The sequence below is a fragment of the Botryllus schlosseri genome, chromosome 4 (genome assembly GCF_051294905.1).
Source record: "Botryllus schlosseri isolate E-star chromosome 4, Bs_hap1, whole genome shotgun sequence".
Classification (NCBI taxonomy): Eukaryota; Metazoa; Chordata; class Ascidiacea; order Stolidobranchia; family Styelidae; genus Botryllus; species Botryllus schlosseri.
In genome coordinates, this window is record NC_137239.1 from 19,844,718 (window position 1) to 19,864,834 (window position 20,117).

The 20,117-nt window shown below is 40.4% G+C and overlaps 1 protein-coding gene and 1 long non-coding RNA gene across 2 annotated transcripts; one reads left to right on the top strand and one right to left on the bottom strand.

Moving 5' to 3' along the window:
* The first annotated feature begins 399 nt into the window (after nt 1-399).
* Nucleotides 400-3,468, top strand: LOC145437302 (uncharacterized). Its single transcript, XR_013914633.1, has 3 exons — nt 400-665; nt 3,216-3,314; nt 3,370-3,468. It is a non-coding gene; the product is annotated as an uncharacterized LOC145437302 (long non-coding RNA).
* A 1,386-nt stretch (nt 3,469-4,854) lies between these two features.
* On the bottom strand, nt 4,855-19,581 carry LOC145437300 (very long-chain specific acyl-CoA dehydrogenase, mitochondrial-like). The gene is made up of 16 exons (XM_080314496.1): nt 19,403-19,581; nt 19,231-19,330; nt 18,084-18,156; nt 17,953-18,017; nt 17,680-17,772; nt 15,723-15,804; nt 15,513-15,657; nt 13,746-13,958; nt 13,084-13,198; nt 11,381-11,464; nt 11,132-11,323; nt 10,296-10,452; nt 9,623-9,740; nt 9,419-9,561; nt 6,991-7,085; nt 4,855-5,845 (listed from the first exon to the last, which is right to left on the bottom strand). Exons 1-16 carry the CDS (start codon nt 19,471-19,473, stop codon nt 5,654-5,656), a joined length of 1,938 nt encoding a protein of 645 aa, XP_080170622.1. The 5' UTR covers nt 19,474-19,581; the 3' UTR covers nt 4,855-5,653.
* Between the last annotated feature and the right edge of the window lie 536 nt (nt 19,582-20,117).

Below are 20,117 nucleotides of genomic sequence, written 5' to 3' on the forward strand. Positions count from 1 at the left end.
ATCACCAGATCACTTAGCTGTAGCTTCATCTGCCTATACATTCTGCGTATACATCTACCATGGTACATTTCGACCAATGATATATGTATCATTGACTTCACATGATATACAATGGAATCATAACTATGGGTTGATAGTCTTCCTGTCCACATGCAAGTCAAACTAAAGCTCAAAGTAGTTTCTGCTGAATCAATAATAGCCTAACTTTGCTTGTACCTCTCATACCAGCCGTCCCTCGGCACTCCATTTCCATTGCTTGCCTTCTATTTTCATTGCGGTCTACGGGCCAAGATCTCTGTTTCGTTGATATGCTTTACCAAGCCGTTCCTATCTTCAGTGAATTTCGATTATTTCCCCGAATATATTCCTCGTTCGTTGCTCTTACATCCCCCAAGTGGGGCGTGTGATTGTAAACAGCAAGACGAAGGTCGTCAACTCACTGAGCTCGGCTCGCCGAAATAGCAGCAATCACCGACAGTAATAAATTGCAGTTGAGGTAGAACGAAAACGAACGAATACCTTGTGGTGCCACTAGCGCAGTCAACAGAATGACTTGGTTGGATGCTGTTCCCACAGTCGCAGTGTGCGGCGCTCTATTATGTGGTCTCGGAATAACCAGCACGCTGCACGAACGTTGGACATATCGCGGCCTCACTGACAAACGGGTGAGCAGGATAGAATATTTGCAAATATATACCAAACCCATGGATATTATGACTTGTTTATTTTCGTTTTGTTATTCATCACTAAACACCACAACACTGCGTTGGTCTATGTGCGTACTATGGACGGCATTCGTGAACTGAACGATAAATAAAAATGTACTGATGATGGTATAGCCAGGTGTATCATGTCGCCCGTCGGACCAACATTTTCTATATGGTATAAGTTGAGACGTGAAAATGATCAACAGTGCTCACTGTTCAGCCAGGTTGGAATCCCGGTACGCTTAGCGCAATATCTTTGGTGTGCCAAGGCGGTTCTCGGCGTCACACCTGTGTGCAGTCAGTAGAATCTTTGGTGTGCACGAGACACCGATTCCATATTGGCTGTTCAGTGCTGGTTTTTCAATTTCCAATGGAACTTTGGTTGAGACGTTGAGAGTATCTCAAAACTAAGAAGATTTTTCGTATCATCTTGATATGTTGATTCACTGACATGTCTCATGGCTCATGTTATGTTGATTTACTGACATGTTGTTAAGGTGCGCTTTCTCAACACTAAAAAGTTTAGAAAGAGCAAGTCTGATTTCCTCTGACTTATACAAGCTACCAAGAGTCGAGTGCACCTGTTTGATGCGGGTGTGATCAGACTAGTTGACCTTCACGGTTGTATTGATCATTCCTATCTGATACTGAATACCGGGACTATGTGCAGTGTGCATGCATATTTTCTGTACCACCATCACTGTCATCTGTTAGGTATTTTGGTTAGATGTGAATAAAGACTGCTATCATTGTAGCACGATTTTCATATTAACGGAAATAAAAAATGACTCACCATGAACATGAAAATTAAAAATGTGATATATATGTTTGCAATTTTCGCATATTGATAGAACAACTCAAAGTGATAGTTGGGCATCGTGTCGGACCAAAAATTGTTTTAATTTACTTTTATATCAAAGGATATGATCAATGGAATATATTAAAACCAGATTGGTCCTCGGGAAACTGTTCTGGGTGTTGCTAAATGAACTTTGAAAATGGAACATAGGCGCGGCTGGTATTCGCAATTTACGATTGTTGATAGGCCAACTTCAAAGTGATAGTTGGACATCGTGTCGGACCTAGAATTGTTTTAATTTACTTTAATATCAAAGAATATGATCATTGGAGTATATTAAAACTAGATTGGTCCTCGGGAAACTGTCCAGGGTGTTGCTAAATGAACTTTGAAAATGGTACATAGGAGCGGCTGGTATTCGCAATTTACGATTGTTGATAGGCCAACTTCAAAGTGATAGTTGAACATCGTGTCGGACCTAGAATTGTTTTAATTTACTTTAATATCAAAGAATATGATCATTGGAGTATATTAAAACCAGATTGGTCCTCGGGAAACTGTCCAGGGTGTTGCTAAATGAACTTTGAAAATGGTACATAGGCGCGGCTGGTATTTACAATTTACGCGTATTGATAGGCCAACTTCAAAGTGATAGTTGGACATCGTGTCGGACCTAGAAACGTCCTAATTTACTTTTATCCTAAAGTATATAATTAGTTGATTATATTAGAATCAGAGTGGTCCTGGGAAAACGGTCCAGGATGATTTTCATTGATATTTGAAAAAAATGTAGACGCGCTAGCTACTCACCAGCGCAATTCATACATGACTTTTTTTATCGATGTGGATGTGATTTCTGTTGACTTGAAACGACATTGCTAGTTTATTAAGCTATATCTTGGTCGAGAAACTACTTATATTAGTCCTACTATTCTAGATTTATCACATTTTGTATTTTCATGTTCATGGTGAATCATTCTTTATTTCCGTTTATATGACAATCGTGTTACGATGATAGCAGTGAATAAAGACTCTATATAGCCTAGTTAATTGATGTTCAACTAACCATACTTTTTTAAAAAATTCTAGTTCTAGGTTTGGATCTCGTTAAATGGGTAATTCTAATACTAAATGTGCATTAAAGACAAATTTAGTTGCTAAACAACTAGAAAACAAGTGTCGGCGTGAATCATGATGCCAGTGTTCTGTTGTATGATGTTCGTGCAGCAATTGCTAACTCGGAATCATCACTAGCAATGACGTAGCCAGGTAGGTGGGTTTTGCAGGTCGAAACCCCTCCGATTTAACACGATATATTAAAATCAAAAGTGATGATTTTGCTTCAGAATTGAATCTAGTTATTTGCAGATTTTTCAAGTTCTGTAGTTCAACTTCTAATTGTGATTTTTGAAATGTGAGTAACTAGTTGCGCATAAAGCTAACAGGAATGACCCCAAAAGTATTTAAACTCTGCTTTAGACTGCTTCGTAGTTACTAATTCTATCGCGTAGAATTTCTATTTCGTCTTCCTTCCTGCATAGATGTCGTAGCCTGAAGCATACGAGTAGCTACCACGTCTAGTCTAGACACACACCCTATCTGATACAGACAATTTGAATATCTTTTATCAACGGCCAAGTTTTAGAAGCTGTACGCTATACAAATATCCGCATTTTCCTTGATCTCGGACTTGCCTATTTTGCAACTAGGTGTCACCACAACTTTCAGGACGGTATCATGGTGAACAAGACGCACTCGGCCACAGACTGGCGCAACGTGATCAAAGATTGTCACTCTTTCCTCAAACTGTAAGTTGATATAGAGATGATCGCCTATGTTCCCTTAGACACATTCCCATTTCAGGTGGAATGGGTTCACCCAATCTGGAGGCCAAAATGCTATCAAGAATCGAAGTGAATGCGTTCATGTCTGTTTCAATTATATTTGTGCGTGTGGATTGGAGTACTGCGTTGCTTGCTGTTGTAGTAGCCCTACTTGATCTCGCAGGCTTAGATTTACACTGGTCAACAAAATGAAAAAAAAATTTTCAGGCAGAACATCTGAAAGCCGTTTTTGAGGTTGCCGGTTAAGAATATGACATTAGTTTTGTCAGATTGACTCTTTGTCAGAAGATATTTATACCGCTAAAAAATCTCAAAATGACTGTATTTACCCTTGAATATTTCACTTGTTAGGAAGAAAATCGTAGTTTTTTCTAATTTTATACTGCGCATGAATGGATAATTGACTATGAAGAACCCTCATGTCGTTCTCAGTCATTCTATCAACATGACATGATGCGAAATATTTGTTTGTCAAAAAAGCAGTTTGGTGAAGCCTAAAAATTGTACTTTTGCACGGTGAAGCCTAATAATTGTACTTTTGCACAACGGAAATACATATTCTTCTGTATCAATTGGTCATTGTACCAAGATTAAAGAGGAGTATAAAACTATAAATTTTGTCCTTGAAAAGCTTAACTGCAATACTCAAAAAGCGTCTCATTTCTCTTGACTGGTAAATGGATAATTTTTCCGCTGATTCAACAAAGTGGGTATACCTAAACCCTGTCAAACGAGAAGCTTAAATATGGTAACTGGTATATTCGAATTGGAATGAACGATTGCAATTTCACATTAGGGAGGAGTTCATTGCATGTAATTTCTCCTAAGATGTAGTAAATAAAACATTTTAGATGATCACAAAGCACATCACTACAAACAGTTGGTCCGAAAATTCGTTGCTGCACATCAAAATCCTTAGCACAAACATGAGCATAAAAGTTCACTTCCTGTTTAGTCATCTTGATATATTTCCTGATCACCTTGTTGATTAGCAAGGGGAGAGGTTCTACCAAGACATCAGAACAACAAAAGAAAGATATCAGGCCAGATGAGACGAACAATTGAACATATGGCAGACCTTAGCCGGAACCTTTCGAGAAACTGCACTAAATAGCTTAGATTTAGACAAAAAAAAAACAATTGTGCTTTAAAATAAACTAATATTATTATTATATTCCAACTGATTCTTTCAAATTTACAACAGGTGGTTGACGGAAAACTGATTCAATTAATGCCGCGTTATTTGAGTCTAGGTGAATACTTATCTAGGCCGATTTTATATCTAGTCGTTACCGCGAAAATGGGGGATTTTGGTCAAAATCGCCCCATGGGTTATCTCCACAACACGAGCGAATCTGAAAAAACGAAGGTCATATTCGGAATCAGCGAACTTCAGAACCCCAAAAACCACTCTTACTTTGTCTGCCTAAAAATACGTGTTGACCAGTGTTGTTATCTCACTGTCAGCTAATGTCACGACAGTTACCGAAGTACAACTCAAATCTGACGCTGCTGCGAAAAATCCTCCGTATATTGAGTAGGTGACAGTTCTGTTAACATATACTTTTTATAGCAAAAATTAGTACTTAAATTACCAGCCTAGAGACGAGAATAGTGCATAACAGACATAAACATAAAAGAAGATCATAAAATTACAAGTTAATCACTGATCTACAGTTTTGTTGCTTTGTGCTCTTGTGATTGAAAGGAATTCTGTGGACCTACCCAAAAAATATCGATGTTACACACACACAGGTCCGGCAACAACTGCTGTCCAACCCAAAATAACAAACTACATGTCGTAGATGCTGAGCCATACTCGGACCAACACTATTTAACCAACATGAACTTTGAACAACTAATCGGGTCATTCCATACAATGAGTTTGTATCTCAGGGCATAAGAGGTGTCACATCGAACGAATGTGTATGTTAATAAATATGTCTCAATTGTTGGCTGAAACCAAGGATTTACTCACACCAGGTCACACGGCAATGGAGTAACGTACTACATATTACCATTCAACGAGGCCATAATATCTGATGCTAGCTAGGTTCAACCCATAATGAGACACAAACATTTACATGAGACAAGAACATTGTTGACAGGACTGCGCCCAACATATCAACCACACGCAGTCGAGACTTCCCGTCGTAGTCGACCTATCTGAAAAACTGTGGCGTCAAAACGCTGATGAATATTGAGAAAACACTAATATAATTTCACGTGTGCTATACCGTTGGGCAGTTCAGCGATAGAACATGTTACAATAATAAAAAGATCTAAACCGGCTTGATAGGGTCTCAGAATCCGAGTGGATGTCCTTGCAAAATGCTCCCCGACTCGACAATGTTATTTGCAAGCGACTCCATGTCCTTGAACCGCTTGATCGCGCTTTTATCGTTAACGCTCGAGAGGTTTTGTGCCACTCTTGCGGAGGCTTCTTGGCACCAGATGTCACACATCTTCACTTCGTGCAGCGATGACTCGGAGCCCTGGAAGAAGATTGTAGCGCTTATAATAGAGCCCATGCAGAAGATATTTAAACAGAGATGGTCATTTCACTGGTCATAGTGAGCCTTGCCGTAAACATAGTGCCTTGCCGTAAATTTCTACTCATTTACCAACAGATTTCCTAGCCATGCTAAAATTACCATATTTTTTGGGGATCAGAAAACGAGAACACTTTTTACAAGTTACAAAAGTTATAATAGTGAACGATAAAATGGGTAATTTGGTAATTTCGACTGCTCATGTTATTAGGGTTCACTAAAAAAAAGCTCATTTCTCCGACTCGGCTCCCGACAGACCCCCTCCTAAGTATAATAATCGGTCTAAGTTGATCTTTTTTTTTTTGCGAAATTTCCTTCAATTCTGTAAAAATCCAGTTTCCTTAGTTGTCTTTGCACAGTCGCCTAACTATGAAGGCTATAAAGAGGACGAATTCTCGGACAGACATTATCCGTAGCTGAAACTACTTCAAGTATTAAATGAATAATAAGTAGTACTAAATTCGAGGTGTGCTTCTTTCAAACACAAAAAAACCGATGCCAGTGCATATCATGTAGTCTCCATGATATAAGGGCCATTTTGCCCAGTTAGTATTACAATTTCGCTCACGAAAGTGATGCCAGCCAAAAACTAAGCCTACTGCGCAAAAGCATGCAAGTTTGCATCAAAACTATCAAGTATAAGTGGAAGCAGTCTGGAAACATGATCACGCGAGTGATAAGTGATAGTAAACAAAACCTATTTGAATACTCACGGAACGTGGATATACTTAGTTACAAACGCATGGTTTTAAATCCGGGGTGCATCCTATCGTGAAACAAATTCAGTACTTGTAGCCGGACCCAGAGCCAATATAGACAGGGTGGTGGTGGCCCAAGCCGCAGCAGGCTAAAGGCGCCTGCCGGTATCAGCGACAATGCTTGCCAGATCTGTCAGCATGCTGAGGTATACTCGTACTCGTGCATTACACGCAGTGGCAATCAGTAACAAAGCATTTCTACTTGGGAGTGCCAAGTAGGTTCTGCCTGCTTGCAGTACTAACTCAGTAGTTATGTTTCCAGACTACTTCCACTACTACTGAAATACAGCATAACAATGCTACAGTAAGCACAAAAGCAACAACACCAACCTCACTCAAGGATTTGGACGCCCGCGATAAGACGGCCATCATCCCGAAAATATCGATAGTCGAATTGCTCACTCGGTTCAGCAGGAACTGTTGATCTAAATCAAGAACCGTAGTTTAGCTTCAGGGCACTCACGCCTCAAATTTCTATCCGCCGTTTATAGACAAACTCAGACTAAATTTAGACTACTAATTTAATGAATATGACTGCACGGCGTGGCGAAAATCAGGATGCCAATTCATTCAAGAATCAACACCGCCAACGTTTCACCATTTCCCGATGCTGCCATGTCCTGTTACATTAACGTATTCATGGTTAAATTCATGTCTGTAGTAAGGACCTGTGAGTGTAATCTATTACGGTACCCGCTTTAGTACAGTTTATTACTCAATTTCATCAATTCAAAACACAGCAAGACTGTATAACAGGGTTTTCCCAAACTCTTCATGGTCGCGACCCAAAATGGTGATTTGAAAATGTTCAGCGACCCCACCTCCCAATTTGGAGTGCTGATTACTAAATACTGGTCAGTGGTCAGAACCTAGTCACGGCATATATGTGGGAAAGATGGCGACTATGTGCGCTGAAATCTTCAATCTTCATACTAATATCCAGACACCATCCTTAGGTTATATAGTAGATGACGCTTTAAAATGCCGCTTCGACTGATCAGTAGGGCAATTTTTTTTTGACCTAAAAAACGGAAGATTTTGACCTAAAAAATCTAAATTTTGACCTTTTTTGACCTAAAAAAACTGAAATTTGACCAAATTTTGACCTCACGTATGCAAATTAGGTGTTTTCGCATATAATGTTAAAATTGTACCACTTATCTTCATTTCTGGTTGGAACTGTCTGTCCTTACAAAGTAGATTGGCCTGAAAAAACGTTTTTGGCTCAAAAACTTACAGATTTTTACATGAAAAACTAGTATTTTAACGAAATCTGGCCCTATGAAGAATTCCATTAGTTACATTACGTATTCTGGTGGAAATAATTAAAATTTCTTGTAGTACAACGAAAGATCCTTTCCTACATTCTCGAGTAGAAAGTGTCTGTCCTTACTACGTAGCTTGCCAAGAACGGAGAAAGAACGTTCAACAGCAGCATTTGTTGGATGACAACACTCAAGTTGTGTGCACACTGCTGGTGACAAACCGTGTTGCTTCATTCTGACGATGTTGTCTATATCACAATTTTTCAGCTTGCGCTTCTTGATATAAGAACCATGCAATGTCCAAGCAGTCTTGCTTCAGCTAGGATATTGCGGTACGTTGACCATAAAACCATGTCACAATTTGTTTCATTTGACCATTTATGATTCACAATGAGCAGACAATGGTCCGTTAACAACGGTAGGCCTATAAAGTAGGCTACAAGCTGTAAAATATCAAATGATAAGTTCACCGACAGCGCAAAATCTACGATACAAACGAAATGCAGAGGTCAAAAAATGTTTGACTTTGTAAACAATTTTGACAAATTTTGACCTAACGCTACAATTTTGACCTAATTTTGACTTTTTTTGACATGTCAAAAAAAAATTGCCCTACTGATCAGATACCTTGTTTGGGAGGTTCGCATTCATCAGAGGTCGTTTATTCTTCAAATTTGAAAAATTAACTAAGATATTCAGGAATGAGCCACCAATAGCGCCCGCTTAATTAACAGTCTTGCAATAGTCATTGCGCATTAGTATATAATTATCGTCTCCGCAACCACAGAGAATAAGTAAACGACGCCATTGGGGTCGCGACCCCTAGTTTGGAAACCCCTGCTGTACAACAATCAAAAGATAAGGAGTCAAAACAACTTGGAACAGTCTACAGGGCTATAGAGCTTGCAAATTATGATATTGTGAACACATGAAGAGTCAAAGTGTCGTCATCATATTCACAAATCAGTCAAATTTATTTTATTTAACTCAGTGCCTTTCACTACAATGTGCTTGTTAGTCAGCATTTTCATTCCCTATTGAACATAAAGTCTGCAACGTGCAACACACTTGATGTTACAGCTCACAAACCGCTCACTTTCATCAGCGACAACCAGAACGTAAAATCTTATGGACAAAATACAGCGGCAGCTTTTTAGTGAATTTCCATTTGATTAATTTACAGTGCTGTTGAAACCTGGGGTTTTTCATTTAAAGTTAATGGGCCTATGCCATATATTAATTTAGTGGACCACGGGTTGAAAAGTTAGGAGTTATTGTTCTAGCTGTGGATTCGAAAGTGAGTAGTTCTAGTTCTAGTTGCGGTTCTTGAAAAGTTAGGAGTTATTGTTTTAGTTCTAGTTGTGGATTCGTAAGTGAGTAGTTCTAGTTCTAGTAGCGGATTTTGGAGATGCAGTAGTTTGTACAAGTCTACTAGGTAAACGTCAGATAGTGGTTCGGTAATCTCAAGGGCACACTAGTACTTGTTCACTTACCGACAATCTTCTTGCCGTATTTCATCATGAGATCTTCCGACGTCACGCCAAAATCAAAAATAGCCTTCGACAGAAGTTTGGCAGACCCTGCCAAGTCGCTGTGAATCTCAGACGGCATCGACACTCCGCCTGCGCCCAGGCACCTGCAATCAAAACCACAAATGTACCTGATCTTACCCTGCAGCTGAATTAGATGGGGCATACCTCTTTGTTCGTCTCGTCACGTAGTTGGCGCCAAACGAGACGAGTGCGGATGGGTTGGAGAACGGTGACTTTGCGGCTTTCATCAAAGGCTGCAGCGCCTTGGACGCGTATTGAATACCTGAATCGGAGAGGGAGTCATGGTAGCCAGCATTGTTAACGAGTAGAAGCATGAGCAATACTGTAAACTTCTGCCAGGGTTGTAATGACTAGGTGACTCGTCTCGAGTCAATTTATGTATTGACTCGACTTATACCCGAGTCATTGTGCATAACTCGAGACTAGGACGGTCAAGACAGACATTTCATCGTAACTTCGAAGAATAGTAGTTACCGCACTATTGGTATTTCGTCTAACGGTACTGATACTTGGAAAATAGGGTGAGAAACTGCAAGGACTGAGAAAAATCACGATATTATGAATGTGAGCTATACTACGTCACCCGAGCAGAGTTGAAAAAGTGGGTTGAACCGGATTGAACTCAACACTGAACAGTGAACAGAATGACTTAGACTCGAACTTGACTCGGTGGTGAATTGGAAATGACTCGACTTCACTCGAGTCAAAACTATAAGTGAGATTGACTTGTGACTTGGTTACAACCCCGGCACTGCGTTACCGCTTAATGACAATTATCTGCTGAGGAAACTGACAGGGTAACATGGCGCGTTCTTACCCGTGAGGGCCACGAAAAGCCTCAAGATGTCGTTCGTCCCTTCGAATATTCGGAAAATCCTCAAATCTCTCAGAAAGCGTTCGATGCCAGCGTCTTTCATGTACCCCATTCCGCCGAGAATTTGGATGCATTCGTCAGTGACATGCCACGCGGATTCCTACGGCATTGCAGTTTGGTGAATAAGTTCGGACAGATAGAAATAGAGATTCGGTAAGAAGGTCATAGAATTAATGTAGAGTTGATGGATATTGTGCGACAAAACCTAAATTCATGAAAATCAGTTCAGTCCATGCGAGCAGCATGTACTTGAATTTAGCATGCTAAGGGCGCACAATGTTGTGTAGTGCTCGGTTTTGTAAATTAGATATTTCAATGATAAGGGGGTCCGCGAGTTTGAAAATATCCTGCAATAAGCTCGTGACTACAAATAGGTTGAAAACCTATAGTATAGTAAAGAGTCTGGCATTAAAATGACTATGACGAAGAAATTTCAGTGACATCAACCTCTCTGTATTAATGAATCGCTTTTCATAGAACTGCATAGCGTACAACTGCTTGTCTGCACTTTCTTTATTTCACACACGCTCATAAAAGGGTAGCATACTAACGTCAGAAATGCATATCCTTTAATGTGTGAGGCTTGGGTCGCAAAGGCGCTAATAAAACTTTTAAAAATCAAGCAGACACTGTAAAAGCAAGGTGCAGTTCATGCTCATTGCTCATGCTATCCGAGAGCATTACACAAGTACCTATCCGTACCATACCGTCTACAAAACCACTTCGTTCACACTGTACGTACTGAAACGGGCATGACACACAAGTCGATATCAACCCACCGACGCAAAAACTTTAGAAATCGCGGCCTCCAGCTGAAAATCTTCGAAACCGGCGTCCATATTGGCGCACACGACGTACGCCATGCTTTCTGTAACGTACTGCAGCAGGGACATTCGCGCCAGCTTCTCCTGTATCGTGCCGAACGATGCGATCTTCTCTCCAAACTGGGTTCTGCCCGCGGCGTGGGCCGACTGTCGAAAACGCATTGATCTTATGTCCCTATTTTTCGCTAAACTTTTCGTACTCACGGCAGTTTCTATCATGACTTTCATGGTGCCAGATAAGGCGGCGCCCATTCCGAATCTTCCGTTGTTGAGAATGTGCATCGCAATCTGGACGCAAGCGACAAACGGTCAAAGGCAGTCAAAGTAAACGGTATTGGTACTGGAGTAGAATTAACGGCGAAAATTTCTACTCAATTAATAGTAAAAGACGCACAAGACATGTCAAAACTAATTCAAGCGGAAGTGGAAAATGACGGGTCTGAAATGTACTCGGGCAAGCAGTTTAAAAATTATGATAGGCCGAGGTCTCGGACACTTTTTGCAGTTGATCGGCGGTGTCTACTTTCGAAATTACAAGATGTATCTTCGCGACTAATGCGAAACGACTGATGGCAGCACAAACGGTACTATCTTCAAAAATATTATATTCGTTAACATGATGCGAGAGCTATCTCACGCAGTCACACTAGTGGAATTGGAAATACAACCACTTGAATACATAGTAGGAGCAGGCAACGCCTAATTAAGCACTCTGTAAAAGTAGTACTTCGTTACTGACCAAGCAAACCAATGATTTGTGGATGTCGTCAACGGTAGAGTCCGACCGCTATCAGAATTCTGAGACGATAATGAATACTGATAATAAACATATTTGCCAATTTCAAAATGTGACATGCTTCAACCAAAGCTTCCACTTGGTGCCAGTAGTTCTAAAAATCCTCCCACATTAACTGTATTCATTTACAATCCTAGTCTGAGCGAGCAAGAAACTAAGAAACTGGCATTCCCGATCCCACGGGACTATATTGCAGCTCAAGAAACACAACTTTTTGGCATTTTCTCTAAGGGGTGTACTCCCATGATTCATCAATAATCAATAATACTATACTGAAGACCCTCTCAGAATCTTAGCAGTGATGACATCTTTTGACAGCAGTATTATAGATACCGACATGAGTCAGCCAATACCGCTTACTTCTACGGAGACATAAATCGACCCGTTACATCAGACCGGCTCTAATCAAGAGCAAACTATTCATTTTAAAAGTGAACACCACTGCAGTCATTCCAAGTATTTATGACTCCAACTTCCATTCAGAGATTCGAGACGGGCCAAAATAGATTACACACAAATTGTTCGTTCCTTCAAAAACTACCAATGCGGATTTAAGGGGCGATTTCGGATAGCGCACAATTAAATTTTACTGAAATATACATTTCAAAAATGTTCGCATAATTGAAAGCCTTGCTCCAACCAATGGTGGTCATTGACAGTGTACTTCTACATTTTGAAATACTCAAGTAATTTGAACTATCGACTCAAACGGTCGTCTCCAGAATATTCGGCTTTTATTGTTGTAGTTTCTCAAGGAGAAAATGCTGCTTCGATAGATCAACATCAATAGTGTTCACGTGAAGGTAAATTTATCCCTGTTTGGTGCGTTTGGATCGGTGCCATGAGGGCACTGTAAGCTGTACTGCTCAAGTTTAAAATCTCGATCGAAGTTTAAATCTCTATGCCTTTTGAGTAAAATATCTCGACACTTTTAATCTACCGGTACCAACTGAGGTATGAGGATTTTACACAGAGAGACACCTTATATTCTTCACCACCCGAACATATAAATCTATATTGGAAATTCAATTCGTGTCTTAAGACCCACTTGAAATGTCTACAGAGCTCGTTGCACCATAAGATTCAAGGCCTAGGCGACCATCACACCGACCTTGAATCCTTCCCCTTCTTCGCCGAGCAAGCATTCAGCCGGCACTCTGACGTCGTCGAAATGCACTTCGGCAGTGTTGGACGCTTTGATACCCATTTTTTTCTCGGGTGGGCCGCTGTTAAGAATATTGTGTTAGGCGATTATCGGAACTGTGCTTTTTCTCCATAACTAACAACAAAACAACATCCGGGAAGTATCACTTGACGAGTTGAGAAAGTGCACAAAACTCTGGGTCTATCGCCACTCGTTGTTTACACAAATAAATTGGTACTCACCAAACAACTTTGCAGCCATCACTTCAAGCGTAGTCGTGACTAACCGTAATACGGATGCACTATTCTCACTGTTTTCCCATGATATAAAGACTGTACTGCTACTACTTCTAGAAACGCCAAATGCTCAAAGACGGGATGCCAACACAATAAAAATTCCCTTTCAGTTGAGACATCGCTGAATTTAAGCTAGAATTTGGCAGTGTTACAGTCCGTTTTGTCTCTGAAATTGATCATGAAGGCCCATTTGTCCAATAGTGGCAAGAGACGTAACAGTCCCTTACTCAAAATATAGACTCACTCACTACTCGACTGAAATCATCAAAATTGACACTCGAATTGCTATGCCCAACCCAAGTTATCGCGCCTTAGCTTTGGCAAGCGACGTACCTCGTTACGCCGCCAAAAGATCTTTCCACGATGAACGCGGATATCTTGTCTTTGACAGTCCCGTCTGCCGATTTCATTGGGGTTTTCGCAAACACCGTGAAGAGATCCGCGATCCCGCCATTGCTAATCCAGATTTTGCCGCCGTTCATCGTGTAGTACTTTCCGCAATCGCTTTTGACGGCGCGGGTCTGTATGGAGGCCGCGTCCGATCCGCTGAAAACAGTGTCGTACATCATGCATACAAAAGGACAATTGCATTCGATGAAGAATAAAAACTGAAAAGTACAAAGAGTGACGGTGCCACATCCAAGTATCTAGCTGGTCGGTAGCAAAGTGTTCCTACTCTTTCAGAATAGGTTCAGCTTACATGCACTACAGTGGTGAGATAGCTAGGTCAGTGAGTGGTGGCACAGCAGTTTCGTCTGTACCAAGCTACCGCAACGGACGTCAGTTTAGCAGTAAACAGCGGTACCAGGTTCCTGCTGTTAGGTCCACAGCAGAATAAGCTCAAGCCGTGGGGAAGGCAGCATTTATTGCGTAGTGAAAAAAGGCGCAGTGCGGTCGACAGATTGGTTAAAAAGTAGTAAAGCTATAAATCATTTATAAATTTTTCTAAATTATATTGCACTTACGCGTATAGTTTTAGCTACAAATAAGGCTAAATCTGATTAGTTTAAATGTACAGGCGTAAAAACGTTCTTCGTGACGATTACGAGAGAGAATTCGAAAGTTTCTAACGAAGCTTGAAGGGCGAGTGTTTCGCACATTGCAATATCTGCAATTGTGACATTAACCTGGAGGCCATAGAAAAGACCGCTATTTCAACTCACATTGATACCCCAAAACACGAGAAGTGTGTCATGATGATTAATTTGAGCCAGTCGATGAATAATTTTTCCACAAGTCGATCAGCACCACAGACCACAAGGCAGCTGCTGCTGAGGGTACCTGTACCTGGGCATTCCATACTGTCAAACACCAGCAATAATCCCTCACCAACGATTGCACATTGCAATAGTTCAAAGCAATATTCCCCGATTCCAACATCGCAAATAAGTTTTCTTCGGCCAGGACCAAGACTACAAGCATTGTTACTGGACTTTTTGCTCCATACGCTCAAAAATGATTTTGTCTAAAGTTAGTGTGACCTTTTATATTATTGGTTGACGCCTCTAACGAGGTCAAGAAGTTTGGTTCAACACCCTAGGGGGCAAGACCAACGTTTTTTTTAGGGGGGGGGGGCTGACGAAGTGCTGTTTCGGCCCCGAGTAAAAGTAAACCTAGACCTGAGCTGTCGTGAGATCCATATCAAATGGAAGTAGTATAAACAGGGTTGCCAACTTGCCATCGACATTGACCCAAAATTAGGGACATTCGAAAAATTAGATTAGCATGAAAAAGCGTTTTTGTACATACTTTGTATCTATACGAGCCGTGGCATATCACTTTTACACTTTGTATAAAGCAGAAGGTAGCATTCATTTCTATTCTCTACTTGTTGCGGACGATTACCCCAGACGAGTGTCAGCCGAAAATATTCGACTTCATTTTAATATGAATATACTATTCAATTGTATATTGAAGTTCTGTGCCTCCAAGAAGCTCTTCAATTTATGATCTGAAAATGTTCCACGGCCCACTTCTAAATTTGCTAGGAGTTAAGAAGCTCTGGTTACTAAAAAAAAGGTGTCAGCACCTTTGCAACCCACAAAAATATTCCTCCCTACCAATAAAGCGGACAGAGATAAAAGCTACCACGGACCCAACCTGCTCGGTTCCGTGAGGCAGTACGCGGCAATCTTCTTTCCGCAAGCCAAGTCCGGAAGATACTTTTCCTTTTGGGCTTTGTTACCGCGGAGAAGAATACCTTTGAACCCGATGGACTGATGTGCCCCGAGCGCGATTCCGAGCCCTGCAAACAAGGGCGGACATGAGCGAGTAGTCCCGGTAATTCACAGTTCCCCTCTACCAACATACCAAGATCGTGTGCGCCCGCAACTTCTACGACACGCGCGTACTGTGTGTTGGACAAACCAAGTCCGCCGTGTTCTTCTGGTACCTAAGAGTACACATATACAGATCGGTTTCAGAAAAATAGCATAAGGTCAATTGATTACTGCAAATTGCGCCATTAGAATGAGCTTCTTAAACCAGGGTTTTCGTATCGTGGACTGGCTATTAAAAACAACAATGTTCGACATTGAAAATTCGCTGCAGCCCATAGCGAGCTACAAATAACTGGTTCTTGGTATGGAACTTGAAGATCACGTCCGTTCTCCGTCCACATATTACATTTATTATAACTTAAAGACTTTTCTGGTGAATCGTTATAATGTGTATTTAACGGCCAGTGATTTTGACTACTATACGGATACTGTGTCATATTGGTTTTACTTTTGAATCTGTTTGAATCCCTTTGACGTGCCGATAACTAAGAAAATAAGAATGTAATATGTCAAAGTACAAAGATATACTTTTCATGCCACCGCAAAGAATATAAAGCCTGTTATCCATCAAATTAAAGATACTTTGGTATTTTCTCGACCCTACCGATTCCATTGCACTTGCACATGTTGTGGGGTGATTGTGACTCCGGAACTGTGTTGTTTCCAGTAACGTTCGTAGCTTTGTACAATGTTTCGTATGTTGCCATACGGCAGGTCAAGGTTTCAATAGTGGAAAATAGTATCGTAGCTATAATTCTCGTTCATAAATTAACTTTCAGTGGCAGGGAGAGTATAATTTCAGTACCGCTACTCGAAAAATCGTCTTTTACTACTCGACTCGAACCATTAAAAACATTACTCGATTCAGATTTGAGTGCTCGAATCCTTGTGCCCAGGGCTACCGGAAACTCTTTTTACAAAGGCCCCTGAAAAGTCTTTGAGTTATAATAAATTTACTATTTCAATGGAGGCAGTGATGATGGTACACTAAAGGTCACTAAATGACGCCTACCGGGCACGAGTAAGGCAGTAACTGTAACATACATGTTTCGATTAAAGAGATTACGTTGATTTTATGAAAGTACCAACAGTGATCCTGACTGTTGCCATTCTGAACCTTGCAGAAGTACACCGGAACTTTTCTCGGACCAGTAGTGAACACCGCTTGAGAGTACAAATATGCTTGTATGTTCCAGTAAAATTACACAATGCAGATTGATTACTGTAAAGCGCGACATTACACCGAGCACATTAACGTACAAATACATTGATCTGTTCCAGTAAAATTACTGTAAAATCGTCAAGGCCAGGTCATGTGACAAATACAGTGCGTCATTACAAAGCAGGAATGTACCCAAGTTAGCCGGCTTTACTCAGCAGTTATCATGTTCAAGGAGTTGCAAATATGTGGCCAGCATACGTTACTATGTACACAACAAACACATAGTAGTTTACATGGGTGAACCCGGCATGACTAATGAAAATGAAGATTAAGCATTGGCTCATCCTCAGAGGTGGTTGGAAGAATCACTTGTGTTGCTGATAATAATCATGATTACTAAAAAGCTGTAACACTAGTGGACAGTTAAGGTTTGAAATCAAATGTTCTGGATTTTAATTTGGCAAATTTCTGTGAGCAATTACCACATCTCAGTAATAGTGGAAGGTGGAAATACCGTGCCTGTGAGTGACCACTGACCAACCTACTGATTAATGTTTCAAACTTATCAAAATGTGCTCAAAGACTCATCACAAGTGTACAGCCTTGAATGGATTTAAATAGAAGCGGAATGAATTGAAGTCTAGAAGTGAAATCCCTAAGACATTTGCTTGGTCCTAAACTACTGAATTTTATTTTCCTGCAGTTATTCTTGACAATAGGCCTACGCTACATCAACTTCTCCAGATTGATGTGACTTATACCAAATAACGTAATGGCAGCGGGGAATATCAGGCCGAGTGTGCCACAGTCCTGGTTTAATTTTCACCTGCAAACCCAGCATTCCCATTTCCTTCAATCCTTCCCAGGTGGAATCTTCCACCTTTTCCAGTTCGTCATTTTTGGCTGGATTATTCACTTCCTACAGTAACAAATAACAAAATAAATCAACAGTATATATACATGAATGGGTAGGTAAGCAAGTTTTTCAATGTCCCACTCGAATGGATGGGTAAATTAAATATTTACGTTCATAACGTAAAAGTTTGGATTCATATGATTAAAGTATAAAATAACTAAAAAACAATGACTACATACTCACGGTCATAAATTTTGTCATAGGGTCGATAAGTGCTCTGACAAATTCTTCCTGTTCAGCAGACAAACCTGAATTTGGTTCAATTTTATGAATTCATTCTCAAAGTCATTGAAGATGCAAAGGTAAAAACTCACACTTGGGAAAAGGCACAATCTGATCGGGAACCAGATCGCCTTTAAATATGTTCATCACAAATGATTTGGAGCTCTGAAAAATTGATACAGTTGACGCTGATGAATGAAACAAAGCATACCAGGCAAACATCAAAAGCCGGTATACAATACAGTGGTCTGGTTGCTCATCCCATTTAGCGGGCTCAATACATACGCCAATCCAGCAATCACAGTCAGAGAAATTTTCCAGGCTGAGGCGGGTAACGCTATTGGTATAATCGGCAATTCTACTGTACTCGTATCATAAAGCATATCATAAAAGGGGGCTCAAACATAAATTTACTCATTGGCCAATTTCGTAGTTTTCGATCACGCCGTAAGTGTTTCACCAAGTAGGCAAGTATGCCTTATTTCACGGGACCTTGCAGAATGACATACCACACCCATCGTGAAAATATGATCTACTGTACAGCAACTCACACCTGGTACGAAAAAAAATCACGTTTTTAAATATTTGAATAAAATCGTTGTTGCGCTTGCTTTCGACTGCACAAAATGTTCGCATGTGGCCCGCCTATTTGAGACTCCTGTCGTAAAGTTTAGTTGAATTTTCAAGCCTATAGGTTATCATTATCATAAACATAAATCGGCCAAGTCAGTGATTGCATGCAGGATTTCCATCTAGAATCTAGAATTTGAACACTGCATTAGAACTATCGCATCTGGGATTTTCTCAACTCTGCAAAAAGTTCGCATGACGAGCTCATGTGTTTGATAATTTGCATGCCATGAAAATACAAAATTACAGTGTACAAAAGCGTCACTTGGAAAACCATCGATCAGTAATCTCATGGAAGGTTTACACAGCTAACTTAATTTTCTGTGATAATCAACGTTAGTCATTATATCATTATGTTTAGTTTATAAAAGCTTTTTGTGATCTCCTTACTTTTACAGGAAACAATTTTTGTCTGAAGTTGCAAGCAATTCGGTTACATTTCGAGCAGATGGCATATTTGAATTTTTGAACTTTGCAAAATCAAAACAAAGTATAAGGCTACCTAGTAAGGGAAATTCTGATATATTTCAATCAAATAATTATACACTAAATAAACCTTAGCCTTGCAGAATTTATCAAACTGTTATCCATTTAATGCGAAAAGCTTACTGGTTCTGTTGATTTGACATCAGCTGACTCTGTAGTCGCAGAGGCTGTGCTCTGAGATCTTGAGTTGGACGCCTGCAGTCTGATACTGCATGATGACAAGCTAGGAGACAAAATAAAGTTTGACGCTGTTATAAAGATTTCAATATCCAATAATGCATCCATGCACACTTACCGGTAAGAATTCCGATGCAAAGAACCTAAATTTTTCGTCGATAGTGTTGATAATAGCCTTATTCCGTTCATCGTTTCAGTTGATTTTGCGAAGATCAATTCGGAATCAGCGAAATTGCAGCACGATACTTAGAAAAACAAATCCTAAACCTATTGAAATGTAAAGTTATCATATCATTAACGAATATGTTGCCTGATACGTGATACCTACTGCTGATAGGAGATAGCCATGATATTATAACTTGACCTCTTGACTCGATAACAATATTCCCTTACGCAATAAAGCAATGGTGATAGTCTCAACTAAAGTGTACTCTCGGCTTACCACTGTTCCCTAAGTTGCATAACCCCACCTCACGGTATTTACGTTTGATTTGCACATTTAGGGAGGAAGGTTGGTTCGATTGGTTTGAAATAAGGACAAATATGTTAGAAATGAGGTGAGTCTCATGTCAGAAATGAGGATAGTCATGTCAGAAATGAGGATAGTCATGTCAGAAATAAGGATAGTCGCTATATTCACTATAAAGTCAGTTACAGTACCAGGCACGACTTTCTAGTGCTGCTAACCCAGTCCGAACACATCCCAGACATGATGTCCAAACACGCCCCAGACACGATGTCCGGGTATCAACACAGGCCGAACACGCCCAAGACACCATGTCCGAATGGCAACACAGGCCGAAAACACCCCAGACATGATGTCTGAACACGCC